We start from the raw sequence: 19,779 nt of genomic DNA on the forward strand, positions 1-19,779 counted from the left end.
GTGGGAACTGATGGTAGAAGTTACACCAGAATAATGTGATTATTTTTTAAAATGTATTATTATGGTTGATGAACTGAGCTTGAGCCCAGCTGTTTGTTTGGGTGGTTGGTTGGTTTGGGAGATAGCCATTTCTGAGGTTGGCCTGGGGGCAGGTGGGTGGGTGGATGGAATTTAGTATATGTAAATACAAAGAATAACAAAATTAGGAAACCTGTGGACTTCTAAAATCTTCCCCAGTAATATATAATACCTTAAATGATGTTACCGAAATTTTGTATCTGAAGACATAACAGAAATAAATTGTATCAAATATTGTTCCTTGAGTAAAGGGGAAAAAATGCCCTCACTGGATGTATTCCCCCTCTATGGGTTGAAAGAAAGGGACTGAGTTAATATTCTCACCCTGATTAGAGGAAAGACTACAGCTGCATACTCCTAAATGCACAAATTGTCAGGGTAACTGGACTTGACCAGCTGTGGTGAATGAAGTAACTCCTCAGCATACTGGCACAAATTTTCAAAGACACGCATTTCAGCGTGTGCACAATGCTGAACTTCTCTGACATCGGTGTGCAAATCAAGAATGCACATGTGCATATGGACTCCAATCCAGCAAAACCCTTAAGTACTTACTTAACTTTAAGCATGTGTATTAGTGCTTTGTTTGTTTGTCAATAGTTACTGAGAAAGCTCTTTCTTCCTTCCTAACCATGGCATGTGATCAGAGTATGCCCTGTAGTATAAGATTTTATTGCACTTCTTTATTCCATTCACTTGATCGTCCTGTAAGTAATTTCTATAGATTTTTAAACAGTGTCTGGTTAATTAAAATATGTTTCAGTTCTTGTAACATAGTATGGAGACACGATCTATGAAACGGTTAGTGAACAGACCTGTGGGCAGGAATACTGCTTAAATACAATTCAGCACTTTGCATTTGATGAAACCGCAGGGTCATCCCATCCCCTTTCTTTGTACATCCCCTTCTTTCTCAGGAAAACACTGTAATTCAGACTCATTAACTGATGATTCTCTGTCCTACAATAGAAGCCATCTGGGAACGCAGAAGTGTGAAATGGTAATAGTTAAGCCAACATGGAGATGGGCTCATCTCCATGAAAGACAGTAGGGAATACTAGAGGGGGAACTGAGAAAAGGTATTGCTGAAAGAAATAAAAGAAAATAAGAGCTTTGTTCTGAATAGCTGTGAGGAAGGAGAAAAAAGACATTACTCACTATCTTATGAAAGGACCAAGACAGTGTAAGGCTGCAGACACCTCCTGCAGACACTGTAAGGTTTTCCTCTGCATAGCAATGCTGGATTTTAAATGCATTATTATTTATTATGCATCATGAATGTGTTTAGTGCTGCAGGACAGCCCCAGTGGATTCAGCCATATTTGCTGAACCACAGCCAAAACTGATTCAGGCTAATGTTAGTTAAACATGGTTTACCTGGCCAGTGGGCAGGGAGTGTAACCACATCAAAATTAAATGTAATCACTTTGCTCTGGACTAGAAACCAAACTCATCCTTTGAGCAACTCCACTGGCAACTGGAGGAAGAACTTCATCCACATATTTACAATGTGTTGGGGGCTGTCACGAGTATGTTTCTTAAACACTGTTTGAAAAATGGTTATGTCCCATCCGCCCTAGTCAGACAAACTGTTATATTTGAAACCATATTAAACCAAACCAGTGTTCAGTTAACAGCTTAATTCCCAATGTAGGCGTGGATTTAAAAAGCCTCTTTAGGCCTGCTGATGGAGAGCACTTTACACCTTGCTCAGAGATGCACCTGCTTGCAGTGGTATGAATTTGGCCAGAGAGCAGTATTCCTCATCTCAGCCAGAATGTGCTCTCAGGGCCCAGGAGGGAAATAAAGGGAAGTGGAAGAAAATCCTTTCCATCAATATTTCATCAAATTCTATCATCAGAACCACCACAATTAATGATATTTGTGATGGAAAGTCATTTGCAATATATCCACCAGTAATGCTGACCTTTTTCTAAGTGCTTTAGCCTCTTCTTTGCTTTTCCATTCACGCCAGAAACACTGACCATAGAACAGATCAGGGAACAATTTCCTGAAAAGTCTGCTTCTCCTCTCACAGCAATGCGAATCAGGAGTAAATCTCCTGAGATCAGTGGACCTGTGCTGACAGGAGACAGTGAGAGTGAGATTAGAATGCACCCTCGATAACCTGTATGTTATTCCCTGATAACCAGAAACTTCTATGCTTAAACTCTGTACCGTTCACTTTTTCTTAACATCATCTTAATAATTTTTTTAAATCTGGACCTTAATTCTGTTGCTGTTTGGGAGATAACTCTTGTGAAGAAATCATACAATGTGCCCCCCAGCTCTTAACTCCTCTCTGCTATGGTTGAGCCTCCCTCAGCTGAGCCAAAGGAATGTGATTATTTGAATGTTTGCCAGTGGCTTTTTACAGCACTCATACATAGCAAGTTACCACCTACAGGGTTTTGGGCTTTCTTTGTTTGCTGTAAGAAGGGATGTCTAGCTTGTTGTTGTTGTTGTTATTTCTGCCTTTTTGTGGAAGTTGCAGAGAATCTGTGGGGATTTGATGCTTAGTTATTTGGCTGGGCTTGAGTCCTGATGGGAAAATGGTTATATTAAATTATGACAGAACAGATGTAGATTGTCTTTAACTGACAAGGAATTTGTTCAGCTGTTTCTTTAAGCTTAAATGAGGCGCCGATTAAAAACAAATATTTGAAAGGAAAACGTGCTTTCACTTAATTTTCACATGCTTCTTCATGATTTGTTAGAAGTTTGTGCTGACTAAAATTCCACTTAAGTTTTGACATTTATGGCAAATATTTGGAAAAGTTTAAAGAATTCTGAAGATTTAGTGGACAGTCTGGAAACTAAGTCTGCTAATTGCCTTCTGGATGGTTATAATTGTGCTATCGCCACATGGGAAAAACACTTTGTATGTTCTGTGAGGGGGCAAAATTAACAACTCATGCAATTGTTAAAAAAAGAAAGTAACTATTTAAAATAGCCAAGGATATGTCCTTTGATAAAAGTTGCACTTGAAGTCTGCTAACTGTTGGCAAAAAGAAAAAGTGGACAGGCTGCTTTTGGATTTTTTTTCCACTGTCACATTTGTTAACATTAAATTATTTCAGATGCCAGGGATAGAACTTGGTTTAATTATTCACTGTAGTGAATGTTACCTTCATAAAGCGTGTTACATTACATTACATTACATTAGTAACACAAATGAAATTCTCTCCCTCTGTTTTTTATCTTATTTGTTTAAATGTTTGTTTAAACGTTTGTCAAATACTACTGTTTACCGAGGGTTGGATCTTGAGATCCCTTATTTATGCATAACTGCCATTGACACTAATGGGAGTTCTGCATACACGACTGAATTTCAGAATCAGGTCTTACGCACTCTCTTACCTAGAGAGGGATGTTCACAGTTTTGCAACTGAGGTACAATAATGCTTTGCAAATAAAGCTATAGTTTGTCAGTAACGTTCTGTAACATCTTTGCTAGCACCCAAGAACTTTCTCCCTAGATTCTCCTTTTGCAGAATCCTGTATTGAAGACATAATCCTGTGTTTATCAGCATACATTCTGTGTTTTATGTCTATCAAATTAAGATTGCCATGTCTCAAATTGCACTGCGTCGCAGAGAAGGAAAGGAAATTATAATTATTTTTAAAAGAGAAATATAAATGTACTGAGGTAGAAATAATTTTTTAAATTTTCCCCAGAATCAAAATTTTTCTTTAACATTCAAGTGTTGTGCATTGGATGAAGGAATTTGAGCACAGATGTTTCCCAAAGCTTGAGAGAAACCAACTTTACAATTTGAGCGCCATAATCAATAAGAACATAAGAAATGTAATACGCAAAGACTAGATCTCTGTATTTTTCATATAGTTTTCCAAACATGCTTCATTAGTCTAGTTCTCACATTTACTGCCCTTTCTCTTTTTTGAAGGAGTGAGGATGCTGGATGGTGATGTTACAGACATGGTGGAAGCAAAGTCTCTCAGTCTGAATCCACAACATATCCATATCTACAGTGCCAGCTGGGGTCCTGATGATGATGGGAAGACTGTGGACGGACCTGCTTCACTAGCACGTCAGGCCTTTGAGAATGGCATCAGAACGGTAGGTTTCTTAAACACCATGTCATATCGTGGGCGCATGTGCACAAGCAGGGAAAACTAAAGCTCTGAAGACACATTGCTGATAAGGAGGAGGTTGGTTTTGTTTAAAGGGAAAATAGAACTCACGCCTCTTTCCCCTGTTTAGAGTTAGATAAGTGGCTTTCAGGGTACGTCTACACTACAGGATAAATTCGAATTAGCTTAAACTGATTTTATAAAACAGATATTATAAAGTCGATTTTGCGCGTCCACACTAGGCACATTAATTCGGTGGTGTGCATCTGTGGTCTGAGGCTAGCATCGATTTCTGGAGCAGTGCACTGTGGGTAGCTACTGTAAAAGAATGAGGCCAATAAGTCGATTTGCATCCATACTGTAAAAGAATGAGGCCAATAAGTCGATTTGCGTCCACACTAACCCTAAATTGATATAGTAATATCGATTTTAGCGTTAGTCCTCTCGTTTTGTAGAAGTACAGAAATCGATTTAAAGAGCCCTTTAAATCGATATAAAGAGCTGTGTAGTGTGGACAGGTGCAACGTTAAATCGATTTAATGCTGTTAAAATCGGTTTAACAGCGTAGTGTGGACCAGGCCTCAGTCTTTCCAGATTACTGGCCCCCTTTCAGGAGTGTAATTTGTCTTGCATACCCCTCACTTAACACCTACTTGCTTACAAAATCAGACATAAAAATACAAAAGTGTCACAGCTCATTATTACTGAACAATTTCTTACGTTCTCATTTTTACCGTATAATTATAAAATAAATCAATTAGAATATAAATATTGTACTTACATTTCAGTGTATAGTATAAAGAGCAATATAAACCAGTCATTTCTGTATGAAATTTTAGTTTGTTCTGACTTTGCCAGTGTTTTTTATGTAGCACTTTTGTAAAACTAGGCAAATATCTAGATGAGTTGATCTACACCCTGGAAGACCTCCACATACCCCTGGTTGAGAACCACTAGGTGAAAACCATTTTAAAATTGCACATTTGAAGGTTTGAGCACTGTTTTGAATGTCGTGAGAGACTTTCTAGCAAAAAGACGACGGCTCTAGGATTGTAAGAAGTGAGATCAGCACAAAATATTTCTTCAAAGTGATAAAAAGACCATTTCACTGTTCATTCCAATGTTGAAATTTAACAATTCTGGGGACCAAATTCAGGAGGTGCAACTACTATTTAAGTCAATGAGAGCTGTAACCACTTATACTAGGACTGAATTTTGCAAAATATAATTAGCAGTAGCTTTGGAGCATATGCAACAATAAAGACAGTCTTTGCTTTGAAGAGCTCACGTTAATTTATAATATGCCACAGCAGCTGATCATAGCAAAAACCAGGTGGAGTGGGTGAGAGAGGCTAATAGTAACAGTTATAAGAACATGTAAGTGCCCAGATTATCTGTATGCACTACTGGACAATTTCAAGTCATTCAAAGTTTGTTTAATTCTAAGATGTAAAACACAACATAAAATTGATATCAATAATCCCTCCTGGTCATTTTCCTAGTACTGAGCACAAGATGAGGAGCCAGGAATTCTTCAGTTCTAATCCCAGCTATGCCTCGGGCAAGTCACTTAAATTTTCTGTTTTGGCTTACCTTTGTGACAAATGGGGATATTTGCTTACTGCCTGACAGGACTGTTGTGATGATTTATTAGTTACTTACTAAGCTCTTTGTGGATGGAAAGCGCTATAGGCATACTGAGTATTAATAAAGTAAATGCCACTAACAAAACTCGTTTTAATTATCCCTGGGACCTGCTGCATGATTGATTTCTTTCCTCAACTGATACTTCCATTCAGTTCAGATCTGACAGGCACATGTGGCAGCATATCATGCTTTTGCTTAATACAGTATGTGCTGTATAAGGTCCCGCTACGACAAAGCTCTTAAGTACATACTTAACTTTAAGCATGGAAGTAGCTCCAGCGACTTCAGTGGCTTAATGTTAAGCACATGTTTAAATGTTTTGCTGGACCAGGGCCTTATCAAAGCACTTATGAAAGCTCCATCACATTCTACTACTATTTGACAATGATGGCAATGGACAACAGCAACAAAGCCTTTAAGGGAAGCTAGTGGAACTGCAGGAAGGGAAAGAAATAGCTGAATGAAATAAGAAATTGTGTGTGTGTGTACGTGTGTGTGAGCATCATTTCACTGAGATAATGCAATCACAAAATAGTTATTCCCACTCACATATTAGAAGAACACAGATATTCATTTGCTTTCTATAATTTCAAGGGCCTGATCTTCATCTGGTATAAATCGGAAGTGAAGTCAACAGACCACAGACTACTTTCATTATAGTACCAAATCATTTGATTTGTTTTACATAGATAACAGCACAAAAGATAAATTAAATTCTTCATTATATAGTTATAAATGGATTATTTTTTTCCATAAACAGTCTAGGGGGGATGTTTGTTCTTATTTCTTAGAACAATAAAAACAGTAATATTTGGAACAAGTTATATACCCTTTAATTTTTAATTTCTTTTATCTTTTTTTCCTTTTGAAGTGTTTTACAAAGGATTGCCATAGGTCTCACTATTCTGAACAGTTGTCTGGGTCCCACTGTGAGACCACATACATTTATGCTAAAGAAGTATTTTTTTTTATTTTAGAATTAATAATTAAAAGTTTAAAATATTTTTAAAGTACCTTATCACCAGACTAAAATCAGCAGATATGTCTGAATGGAAGAAACAGATGTGTTGAGTCAGAAGTTGCTGAAAGGGTGGGTGTATTGTCTCTTTAAAACTGTAGCAAGTCAGGATAGCATTATGGAATGCTCTCAGGCAGAAGCACTATAGTGAAACAGTGAAAGAGAGATGGTGTTTTCCTTATTCATTCTAATATAGTTACTTCTTTGGTCTTAAAATAAAGCTACTCTTTCTGCTTTTTGCACTGAAATATGACAAGTGCTGTTTTTATATGGGGATTTTTCAGATCACAGGTTTACACAAATTGCTGGTTACGAACTATGCCAAATCCTCTGATTTATAAAAGCTGTTATAAGAGTTGTGCAAACGAAGGTAGGCAGGCAACTCCATGCACAATTTTGCACACAGATCTTGGCCTTTCTTTTTAAAAATACTGGTCCTAAACAGTAACTACAGCAATAAATTTAGCTTCTTTGATCCCAGTTAAAGTAATAGATTGACAATTGGAAAGTTGGCAGGTTCATCTTTCAGATCGATGTAGTAGATCTGGACTTGATATTCTACTTTTGTCCTACAAGACACATTTCCCATTGATGCTAATGCAAGCAGGAATGTAGAGGCAAGATCCTTTAAGTGGATCTGAGAGGAAAAATTGTGCACAGTATGTTTAATTAAGAAAATTACAGGTGCTGCTGAATAATGACTTTGATTAAAATGTAATTAAACTGAACTAACAAAATAAAAGTGAAATGGATATATCTTTCACCACCTCTTCTTCAGGCCACTGAGAGACTGATTTTTGAAAACATATCCAAATTATCTTTAGGTTGTATCATTCCAATTAAAAGATTCATGCAGGGTGTCTGAGAATTTTTTGAAAAATCTACTGGGCTAAGATGCTTACCAGTCCTAAATCCTATACCAAATAGCAAAGATAAGTAAGTGTACATTTTCAGAGCTCCATAGAGACAGAATAACATGCCATAAATTGAAAAAAACAAATGTGTTTTTGTTTTAAATGACATGAAGTAATAGCAAAAGTTTAAAAAATGAAAAATCTCATGCAGAAATTAAATGTGCTATACAGCTGTTGTGCAAGATCAGGATAAAGAATGGAGAAGAGAAAATGTTGTAAACTAGTTTCAAGCACCATAATTTTACATCATCTTTAGCTTAGTTTGAGTAATTCTATTATATTTAATTAAGTTCTTGAATCTAATGAGTGCTTTTGCCCTTGGAGAGTTTATTTTCAAATAGTATTAATTTCAAATGGCAAAGTTGTCTTGGCATCATACTTTCAAATGGCAAGGGATTTTTTTTCTTGGAAATGTTATAGGTACAAGCATTGTATTAGCCAGTATGGAAAATGCATCCATTCAAAAGGTCTGTGTTTTAAACGCCAATGTATAACAAGTAGTAGATTTAATAACCTGGAAAATGAGTGTATTATAATTGCACAATTCAGTTTTAGATGAAAAATCAAGTTTAGAGCAATATGTCCAAGAGTAACATTTTTGAAGAAAAGAGTATATGAGTATATAAATAAAAAATAAAATATACAGGGTTATTTATTGTAGTCAAACAAGGTTCTGGACAAACCACGTAATAAGGTTTTCCTCTTCCTTGTATGGGAGGAAAAATCCAAATGTTTTAAAGACTCATAGATTTTAGGGACAGAAGGAGCCATTAGATCATTTAGTCTGACCTCCTGTATACCACAGGCCATTTGTTAAACCAGGTTGAAGATAGTTCTCTGATACAGGTTTGAACATGATGTTTTGTCCACACAAGCAAGCATATTTGTAATGTAGATATAAGAAAGCGTAAATCCGTTGATATGATCAGATAGTCATGACTTTAAATTGTTCTGCTTTTGTTTTTACATGTTCCTTTGCAAAGATACCATAACTATGTTTCTGGAGAGTTGTGGCTACTGTTGGCATTTTGTGTAGCAAGGTTTCAAAGGGCTGTGACAATGAGCAGCCAGCTTCACTTGTTTTCCATTATTGATTGTGCATCATCTGTTCTGCATACACATGAGCTGCACTAAAGCTGTGGCAGAGCAGGTCATCCTTAATGAAGGGGAGAAGGACAGGCAGGGAAATCTAAATCAGGATCTTTGGCTTTTTGCCTGCATGTCAGAACAGTGGCCTTCATTTCATTCCCACTACACTGTTCTGTTAGTAAGCTGGACATAAGCCAAAATGTTTGATGGACATTAATGATCTGATGTCGTGCTGCTGGACCTCTTGTGAGAACTTGGCTTGGTGCCTCCCCTTCCATCATCACTGCCCCTTTTCATCTCTCTCGCTTCACCAACTTTGGCTGCAGAGTGTGTGTTCAAGTGTATTTTAGAAGCAGAAGGCTCTCTTGCAGTCACTGAACAGCCCTCAAAACTCAAGTGCGAGCATTTGGGAGAGGGAATTACAGGTGGATTTATTTCTTTACAAAAATAATGCCAGGAGATTCCAGCAGTTGGACTATGATAAAAAGATGCCGATAAAGTTAAAAGGTAGAGTGTATAAAACTGTTATTCGACCCATCCTAATATATGGAGCAGAGACTCGGACAGCCACAAGAAGAGAAATCAGCACACTCTCCACCACCAAAATGAAGATGGTGAAGTGATTGGACACTCTGTGATAAGAAACAGAAGGAGGTTGTGAGGAGCCTAATGCAGGTTGCCCCAACTGAAAACAAGTTCAGGGAGGCTAGGCTACATTGGTATGGACATGACCAGTGGAGACCTCAGAGTTATATTGGTATGATGGTCCTTGCAATGATTGTGGAAGGAAAAGGACCAGGGAGGAAGACAAAGACTAGATATCCATGTGCCTTAGAGAGACCAATTTACCTGGCAGCCAGGCGTACAATCATGAGTTTTGGAAGAAGGCTATAAAAGTCGCCAACCCCAAATAGGGAAGTGGCCAGAAAGAATAAGATGATTCCAGTGGTGAAGGGCAAGGTGTATAATGCATAACTGTTTAGGCAGAGGGGTTGCTGCTTGTGTTGAGGCAAACAACAGACTGTTCTGAGATATATTTAAAAATGTTATTAATTTCCTCTGCCAGCATAATTTGCATGGGTTTAAGAGGAACACGTAACTGTTGTCTACACAAAATATTCACTTTGTTGCAGATTTGCACTGGGGCTATTATCTCATTGTACAGATGAAGAAACTGAGGCACATACAATTTGCAAATGCAAATCCCAAATTGTATGTCCATGTATGATTACTAAGCAGGCAAGATGGACATGTGCAGAAGTGTACACATACTTATAAAAAGTTGACCAAAAATGATTTTCCCAAGGTCACTCATCTAAGCACAGAAATGTTCTGTTGCAGGTACTGTGTAGCCCCCATGGCTGTGACTTGTGAGCAAATAACTATTTTTTTACTTCATGATTTTGAGTGAAAAATGTGGAGCTTCTGCTTTACAGTGAATTGTGTTGGTTATTAACACAACAGAGATGATATCTCTGATAGCTTATTCTGAAGGACAGAGTAATTGCACACAACGTAGTGATGTTTGTGTTTTAATATCACAACTATACTTCCTGATAATATAAGACAATATCATTGGCCTACATCATTTGTATATGTTCATAGATTTTAAGGCAAGGTGGCATTATTGCACAGCATAGCATGGGGCCTATAGATGATGGTATGGGTAGTGCTAGACTGACCACCACTTCACAGCATTACACGGATCTGTCATTGACCACCACACCACACCACTCTTCTAGGGTAAACAGAATAGATAGAGCTTCTTTACCCTTTCATAGTTGGGCAAGATTTTACAGACCTCGACTCATTCTTGTAGCTCTTTTCTGAAACCTTTCCAATTTGTCAATATCCTTTTTTAAAAGTTTAGACAACAGAACAGGACACAGTATTTCAGTAATGGTCTCATTAATGCTGAAATCTAACATAATATCACTTCCCTACTCCTACTAGGTATTTCCCAGTTTACACATCCAGAAATCAGATTTGCTCTCAGCCATTGAATTGCATGGGAGATCATGTTCAATTAGTTATTCAGTATGACCCCCTAAGTTCCTTTCAATGTCACTGATTTCCAGGATGCAGTTCTTGAAACAAATCTTTGTTTCTAAATGTATGTGGCTGTGTTAAAGCACATATTTTAGGACACTGAATGGTTTTGCAAGACTATCTGGTGCTGGGTGTGCTCTAGTCCATTCCAAATTAACGCTGCCCACCAAAACTCAGATTGGGTGAAAACCTCCATACATGTCATGGAACTAGCAGTTCTTTTTCAGTCTATGCTTTGCATGAAGCTGGCAACTCCCAGTGCTCTGCTCAAACACCCTAGATTACAAATACTGTCTTTCAATCATTAAAGTAGCAGAGTTTAGTTTTCATAATGCCTAGATGTACTGTCATACAATGCATTCTATTTTCTTTTGGAAATAACTAGAAGATTCCTTTACAGCAGTACTATTTGTTATATGCAGTTTTCCCATAGATGATCAGTATGTAGTGCAAAAAGAAAGTGTACAGAAAATAAAATATTGTAACAAATGTTCCTACATTAGATTCAATGTGATGTACACATACGAAAGGCAGAAAAACTGGGAAAGAAAGTTACAGGAAAGTATAGCTCAATATGTCCACAGTTTCCATACAATGTCACAAAGGGTATTGGAAACAGACTATATTAATTACAAATCCTCACACATTTGTGGAAACTGTTCTAACAAGCCAGAAGAGCAGTATGGCCTAAGGGCCAGCTTTTCAAAAGCGGCCTCTTATTTTGGATGCCCAACTTGAAATAGATTAACATGAAATACGTCAGGTCTCTGACTTAGGAAAAGACTTAAGTTGGGAAGCCAAAATTAACAGACCACTTTGGGAAAAAATTAGGCCTTTCCATATGTTTAAAATGTACTCATTTCAGTGAGGATGCATTTACACAATAAAGGAATCTGGTTAATTAATAGGGGTAAGAATTGTAGGGACCCGGACACAGCAGAGCTAATTAATAGGGTAAGTCTCTCATCCTCCTTCTCCACAGAACTGTAGGGACCTGGCACAGCCGAGTCTGTGTTTCTACTGCCTGTGGAGAGAGCTGGATTTCATGAAGCCGGTTCAAGGAGTGCCAGTTTGTACTCAAGGTTTGCTGCATTACAGAGTGAGGTTAGGGCAAGGAAGGTGAGGCCAATAATGTGACACTAAATCAGATCACATCCTTTCTCCCCAACCACGCCCATGTGGTGGGGACAGTCTGTACATGGGACTACTGCAGCCCTAAGTCTATAAAGGCAGCCATGGAGCAGCATCTCTGTTGCTGTGTCTGGGAAGAGGATTCCTTCCCCCAATTCCTGTGGAAATCCCTGTACCTATCTTTTGTACTTTTCTTAGACGTGTGGATTTATTTTTCATTCACTCATGGCACAGGGGCTACAGAAGTCACCTCTGAACGGTGTCGCTGCTGAGCAGGTTGGCAGCTGCAGAATCTGCACCCTAATGTGCCATGGAGCTGAGCTCTCCACTACTTGTGAATACCTGGTGGGAATAGGAGTTTAGTGATTACCACTAGGTCTATAATTACATGGATCTGTTGGTCACAGATCCGGGTCTAGGGGGATTCAACAGGTAACTGCACAAGGACAGTAAGACCTGACTGAATCCTCACTGTAAGTTAGGGAGGTGAATTCCATCCCTCACTCAAACCCTGCATGGCTCTCGCACAATGCCTCTTTACTTGGGCTTTGTGTGATGAGGGAACTTTACCTATTATTAACCAGAAAGTGTCTCATCCTAAATCTATTCTTGGTTTAACATGTATTTTGGAAAACCTGGATTTTTTTGTTCGTTTGTTTTTGTTGGACAATAATTCAGTATGCAACATGCTATTTCTTCATAGTAATAATGAATCATAATGAATAGATAACATGAACAGATAGGCAGAATCTGTGATGCATGCGGCAGCCCTGTAGCTGGCTTTATTTTATTTTGTTTAGGAAAATTGGAAATTCATTCCAGCATTCCACAGGTTCAGATTTCAGGTTTCAGCCAACACTTTTTTGGGGGGTGGGTGGGAAGGGGGTTGCACTTTAAGCGCTAATTATAGCGCTCTGCAGAATAGCTTGAAGCTATTGAACCTGTTGTTCTACTAAAGAAACAAATAAAAAATATACCAGATGCATGTTGAAATATTCTTCACATATTCTATCACCATCATTACCATGTTAATGCATAATCTGTTTTAATTCTTCAATACAGTATATATTACCTGTACATAGAATAGTTCCACAATGACTTATTAAAGACACTGTAAATATTAAGAAGGTATATAATCCTATGAAAAGGTGAAATGCGTTTGTACTTTTTTTCTTTTCTTGTTTAGATTTCTGTTTTGTTTTAAGATAAGAAATTGGTGCAATTCAGAACTAAATTAAGGAGACGAGGAAAATAAACTTTGAAATCATGCATATAGCTATGGTTCTTTTTCCTTGCTCTCTATTTTCTATCTGCATGACTTATTTCCTCTACCTGGTGTAGGATTTCAAATGTATTAGGACAAAATTGCCTCTCATTGCCTGTAGCTCCCACTGCTCTAATCTCTCCAGGTCACTGGTTCTGTCTTCCTGTGTGTTTCCTACTCCTTCACATGCGGCCCCTGTCTACTCCGCCCCAGAGACTGGTCCAGATTAGAAGGCGGAAAAAAGGAACTCTGGACGACATGTTACTGAGCTCATGCAGTCCTCCCACACTGATTGCCTCCACGCATTCAGCTGGGCCCTAACAATTGTGGAGTCCCGTAAAGCATTATAGGAACTTGAAGAGAGCAGGCAGGATGCTATGGCCCAGCTTATGGGGAGCAAACTGACATGCTCTGCTGTATGGTGGATCTAATGCGGCAAAAGCAGTAAGACCACAGACTGCCACTGCAACCCTTGTATAACTGTCCTCCCTCATCCCCAGGTTCCATAGCCTCCTCACTCAGACACCCAAGAACACGGGGGGGGGGAGGCTACGGGGACCCACACACTCAACCCCAGAGGATCGCCCAAGCAGCAGAAAGCTGGCATATATGAACTTTTGATTTGGTTTCTGGATCTGTCCTTCCATCCTCCTCCACCCCCCAACCCAATATCCGCCCCCACTCCACTCCTCGGTCTACCTTCTGATTTCTCTTAGTGTATTGTGCAACAAATAATAAAGAACAGTTTTTAAACAATTTTGACTTTATTTCCTTTCATATATATAGGGGGCAGGTAACTTCAAGTGAAACGAACACAACTGTCACAGTGTACCCTGCCCAGTCATGAAACTGGCTTTCAAAGCTTCTCTGATGCGCAGCGCATCCTGCTACATTCTTCTAATCATCCTATTGTCTAACTGTGCAAAATTGGCCACCAGGCAAGTTACCTCAACCTCCCACCCCGCCATAAACGTCTCACCTTTGCTCTCACAGATATTGTGGAGCACACAACAAGCAGCAATTACAGTTGGAATATTGGTTGTGCTGAGATCTAACCAGCGCACTTTCAAACATCCAAAAGCACACTCTACCACCATTCTGCACTTGCTCAGCCTATAGTTGAACTGCTCCTTACTGCTGTCCAGGGTGCCTGTGTACAGCTTCATGAGCCATGGCATTAAGGGGTAGGCTAGGTCCCCGAGGATAACATAAGCATTTCAACATCCCCAACAGTAATTTTCTGGCCTGGGAAGTAAGTCCCTTCCTGCAGCTGTTCAAACAGACCAGAGTTGCTGAAGATGCGAGCATCATGCACCTTTCCCAGCTATCCCACATTGATGTTGGTGAAACATCCCTTGTGATCCACCAGTGCTTGCAGCACCATGGAAAAGTACCCCTTGCGGTTTATGTACTGGTTGCCACGGTGTGCCAGGCCCAAGATGGGGATATGCATTCCGTCTATCGCCCCACTGCAGTTAGGGAACCCCAGCGCATTAAAGCCATCCACAGTGGTCTGCACATTTCCCAAAGTCACTACCCTTGATAGCAGCTGGTCAATGATTGTGCTGCCTACTTGCAGCGCAGCAGCCCCTACAGTAAATTTGCCCACTCCAAACTGATTCCCAACTGACCGTTAGCTGTCAGGCATTGCAAGCTTCCACAGTGCTATGGCCACTGGCTTCTTAACTGTGAGGGCTGCTCTCATTTTGGTGTCTTTGCACTTCAGGGCAGGGGACAGCAAGTCACAAAGTTCCATGAAAGTGGCCCTATGCATACGAAAGTTTTGCAGCCACTGGGAATCATCCCAGACCTGCAACACTATGCGGTCCCACCAGTCTATTCTTGTTTCCCAAGCCCAGAATTGGCATTCCACAGCATGAACCTGGCCCAATGCCACCATGATCTCCCAATCACCACATGCCGTGCTTCTAGGAATGTCTGTGTCCATGTCCTCATCAGTATACTAATTGCACTGTTGTCGCTTCCTCGCCCGGTTTTGCAGGTACTTGCACATACTGCTGGATAATGCACGAGGTATTTACAAAGGTCAAAACTGCAGTGGAGATCTGAGTGGGCTCCATGATTGCCACGCTATGGCGCCTGCATGGGTAATCCTGGAAAAAGGGCACGAAAAGTAGGAGAGCTGTTCGGTTCGAGATGGCCAATAAAAGGCAGTAAATGGTTGTCTTCTGTAGCTTTCACTGGGTCAAGGAGCTCGCTAGAGCTGCAAGAGTGGGAGAGCAGAGTTTGCGGCAGAAGCTGTGTGGCTCAGTTCACGATGGCCGAAAAATGGCGGGGAATTGTTGCCATCTGTAGCTTCCCTGGGAGCCCAGGACCGACAACATGGAAAAATTAGCTAGTGATGCAAGAGCAGGAAAGCAGTTTGTGGCGGAAGCTGTGCTGCTCTGTTCATGGTAGCCGAAAAAAAGGTGGGAAATGGTTAGATAAAAGAGTAGATAGAAAGATGAGACGACATGCGAGGTGGATTCATAGTACCAGGAGACAGGCGGTGCACCATCTGCTGGCAGTATAGTGTCTGCTGTAGTTTTCACGGAGGGAGGAGCAAGTAACGGCACACACACAGAAACACCCGCAAGAATATTTTTGTGCCATCATGTACTGGGAGCTTAACCCACAATTCCAGTGGGCAGTGGGGACTGTGGGAACTATGGGATAGCTTCCCACAGTGCACCGCTCTGACATTCAATACTAGCCTTAGTACTTTGGATGCACTCTGCCGAATTCACGCGCTTTAGTGGGGACACACAACACCGAATTTATAAAATCTCTTCCAAAAATTCGAATAGAATAAGTTCAAATTAATTTCATACTGTAGACGTACCAGTAGGCAAAAGAACACAAAGATGCACAAGCAAGAGTAAGGAAGCCTTGTTTGTAGAATAGTGAATGAATACATGATTTTAACTTTCGAGAATGGTGGGACTACCTCTTGCCTCACCTGCTCATGTTTCACATATTCAATGGAAGTTGTTTCAGAAACTACTTAGAAATGCCTTGTGGACCACTAGTGATCCATGGACCACAGTGTGTAGATAACCACTCTACAGTAAGGTATCAACTAATAAAGCTATAGCAATGTATAAACTTGGAGCAATGGAGGCTCCTTTAATATTGTTGAGGAAGTTTTCCATGTGTCTTTACAAAAATGTTCACATTGGCTCTGATTCCTGGCAGAATCTGGCCCTAAAACTGGATTAAGTGGCCCAGAAAGGATCACACCAGTGTAAGAGTGATCCTCGTGTGGTGTTGAGCTGCAGGAAAGCCTTTTACACCACTTGCCTTCCCTGCTGCTAGCAGTACAAGGAAAAGAGAATGGTCAGAAGAAAGTGGGCATGTTGTGAGCTCTTGTGCCACCACTGTTTTCCAGCCGTTTGTGGCCTTTTGCAGCTGGTATCAGTTAGAGCAGCTCTCATGCACAGTCTGTGCACATCAGTTATACCCAGAAAATATCTTAGTAAAATTCTTCACGTACCTAGACTGATGATACACTAAATGTCAGTGAAGCGTTTTTTCTTTTCTTGTCAGAATTGAAGGCTGAGGGTTTTTGTTGTGTGGTTTGATTTTTGTTTGTTTGGTTTTTTTTAATATTCAGACATTTTCTGAAAGCTAGTGACAAAAATAAAAATAGTAGGAGAACATCTCAAAAAGTACACTGACAACCACAAGTAGGGTTGTGGAATGCTTTACAGTAGTTGGAAGAGAGTCAGTAATACTATATTGCAAAGGCAAGACATGAGAAGACAGAGCTCTGTACCCAGAGGGGATGACTGTTGCATTTTTATCTGACATCGTTGGCATGAGCACTCTGAATGTTCTGCTGCACTCACATTCTAGCCCATGCCATTCCTCTACTATAATTCACATCACTGACTAGTGTTTTGCTTCTGTCTAAAAACGTGTGTCTATATGGTCTGTAAATAGAACTTTTGCTTTCAAGTAATAAAAGATACAAAGCCTCTTGGCAGCCCTGGAATAGACTTTTTGTCCTGACACCCTTGGGCATCTGGAGCATGACAGATGGCAGATTTAGCCAAATTGTAAAAACTACAGTATGTTACATGTGTGTTTATCTTAACTTTGTAACAGTCCAAATGTCTTTTGTTTAACTTCATATGTTGAAGAGAGACCAATTTTAAACTGGGTTCACATACAGTAGGACCACTAGTGCTGTTGTTTTGAGTAGGTTGTTTGGTACCTAGAGTTACTAGCAAGTTTATAATTTCCTGAGCACGAGTGGGTCCAATGAATTGAAGTGGGGTGTGAGGGTAGAGGAGAAAGGAGACAACCAAATAGTAATCAAACAATAGATAGTAAATGAAAACCAGAGCATGCTTACTTGACATGTTATTTTGGGCAGGTTGAATTCGGTTTTTTGTTTGGTTTTTTTTGTTTGGTTTTTAAAGACTGTCATTTGCTTTGCCAAATAGCTTTTAGGAACAAGATCTTAGCATATTGTCTAGACTGAAGGCTAAATTCCATTGTTTTCTGTGAAATGCTGAGTTGTTAAATATACCATATTGCAGTAAGTTAGAGGAACTGGAATTCTTTGCTTCATGTGGATTAGAGGGAGGATTTTTTTTCCCCATTAGTCTATGGTCCTGGTATTTATTTTTTATGGAAACAACATTAATTATGAACCTTTATTTTTTAAAGGCAACACTGATTTTGAAAAAAGAACCGGAGTACTTGTGGCACCTTAGAGACTAACAACTTTATTTCAGCATGAGCTTTCGTGAGCTACAGCTCACTTCTTCGGATGCTCATGCTGAAATAAAGTTGTTAGTCTCTAAGGTGCCACAAGTACTCCTGTTCTTTTTGCGGATACAGACTAACACGGCTGCTACTCTGAAAACTGATTTTGAAGAAATATATTTTTTATACATGTAATAAGTGTTTACCAAAAAAGTCACAACAGAAAGGTCACCTGGGATGTAAATAGTCATTATTCCTGTTCTTCAAAGCTTTATATGAATTAATAAAACTTAAGTTGGTTTTTATTATTTTTAAGTATTGCACTGCAGAATTTCTAACAGTCAGGGCCTCCTTTTTGGCAGCCCTCTATCTTGTTCAGGAGCAAAATTTGCTCATATATCTATTTCTACCTGCAAAAATCTCATTTCACATTGTTAGTATTATTTATTTATTTTATTATAGCACTATCAACGTACTAGTGCTTTACAGAAATAAGACACCTTTCCCTGGACAGAGGAACTAATAATTTGAGGCCTGTTCCTGCAACACTTTCCTCATGAGAGCAATCTTTGGTTTGCTGAGAAATTCCACTGGAGTAATTGTAGTAACAGGGTGAATCACATGCATAGGGGTTATGGGATCTGTGCCCAAATTAGCCAGATGCAGCCATTTGAGCTGACCAGAAAAATATTTTTTCCTGTGGATAATTTCTACAAAAATGGAAACAAAGTCATGTTTAACTTTTTGATGAAAAACAGAAAATGGAAATAGTTATATTCCAAAATGCACTTGTGGCACCTGATGGGAGTTGTAGTGTGTGTACCTCACGTTCTCATTCTCCTTTATAGCATGGCCTCTCTTATTGGACAACATCTCCCAGGACAGACCATGGCCTCACCTCTTGGTGAGCAGAGGCGGTGTATCATGGTGGTCCCTGCAGTGCTACATGGGAGATGAAGTCCAGCTGGAGAGTATGACTTGCAGGGAAGAAAGGGGATATGAGGCATGTGAACAATAACTCTCATGAGGCACTGCAACGATATATCCAAATTGATATATTTCATTTCTTGACCAAAATGCAGAAACTTTTGTTTTGGGGGGATTGGAGAGGTAGGGTTTAATATAAAATGAAAAAAATTCTGCAAAAGCCATCAGTTTTTGTTGAAAACCCAATTTTGTATTGCATACACGGCTTGTTCTGAAATATACAGTAGAGTGTGTGTGTGGTGGGGGTTGGGGGGGATACAGGAGTTATTTTCTCTTGCTTTTTGTTCATTTGATAAGTGTGGCAAATTGCCGGCACTATTATGATGGGTCTCATGCTTTCTCTTCTTTGAGGGGGGTTCAGGGCACCATTTCTTGCCCCTAAATTGGAATATTAATTGCCCCCCTAGTGTCCTAGAGGAGGGGAGTGGAGAGGGAGGGACCTGGACTCGCCCTCTACTCCAGGTCCCAGACCAGGGGCCCTGAGGATAGTGGGGAACCACTTGAACTGACGGTTCCTTCCCCTGGGCTACTTCCCTCTCCTGCCCTTCAGCTTGTGGGGGCTTCCTGCACAAGCTAGGTGCCCCTTCCCTAGGGTCTAGGACTTCTTAGCCCACCGCAGCACTTCTCCAACTGTCCTCTGCTTCCCTTCAAACTGTTCTCTGCTCCAAGACTTATCCTTTCTGCTCCAACTCTTCCAAACTGTTCTCTGCTCCAGCTCACACGCTGTCTGATTGAAGCATGGGTTTTGATCATGTGACTGACTACAGGTGCTCTAATTGGCTTCAGGTGCTCTA

General features: G+C 39.9%; 1 protein-coding gene across 4 annotated transcripts in view; it reads left to right on the top strand.

Annotated features, from left to right (window-relative positions):
• The window catches only part of PCSK5 (proprotein convertase subtilisin/kexin type 5), a 300,518-nt gene that overhangs the window by 130,318 nt on the left and 150,421 nt on the right, over nucleotides 1-19,779 (top strand). For all 4 annotated transcript variants that reach the window (XM_050944093.1, XM_050944095.1, XM_050944094.1 and 1 more), the window contains exon 7: nucleotides 3,987-4,159. In XM_050944093.1, coding sequence (XP_050800050.1) covers nucleotides 3,987-4,159 — 173 coding nt within the window. The remainder of the gene's footprint in view (nucleotides 1-3,986; nucleotides 4,160-19,779) is intronic.

Source organism: Gopherus flavomarginatus, chromosome 3 (assembly GCF_025201925.1).
Source record: "Gopherus flavomarginatus isolate rGopFla2 chromosome 3, rGopFla2.mat.asm, whole genome shotgun sequence".
Taxonomy (NCBI): Eukaryota; Metazoa; Chordata; order Testudines; family Testudinidae; genus Gopherus; species Gopherus flavomarginatus.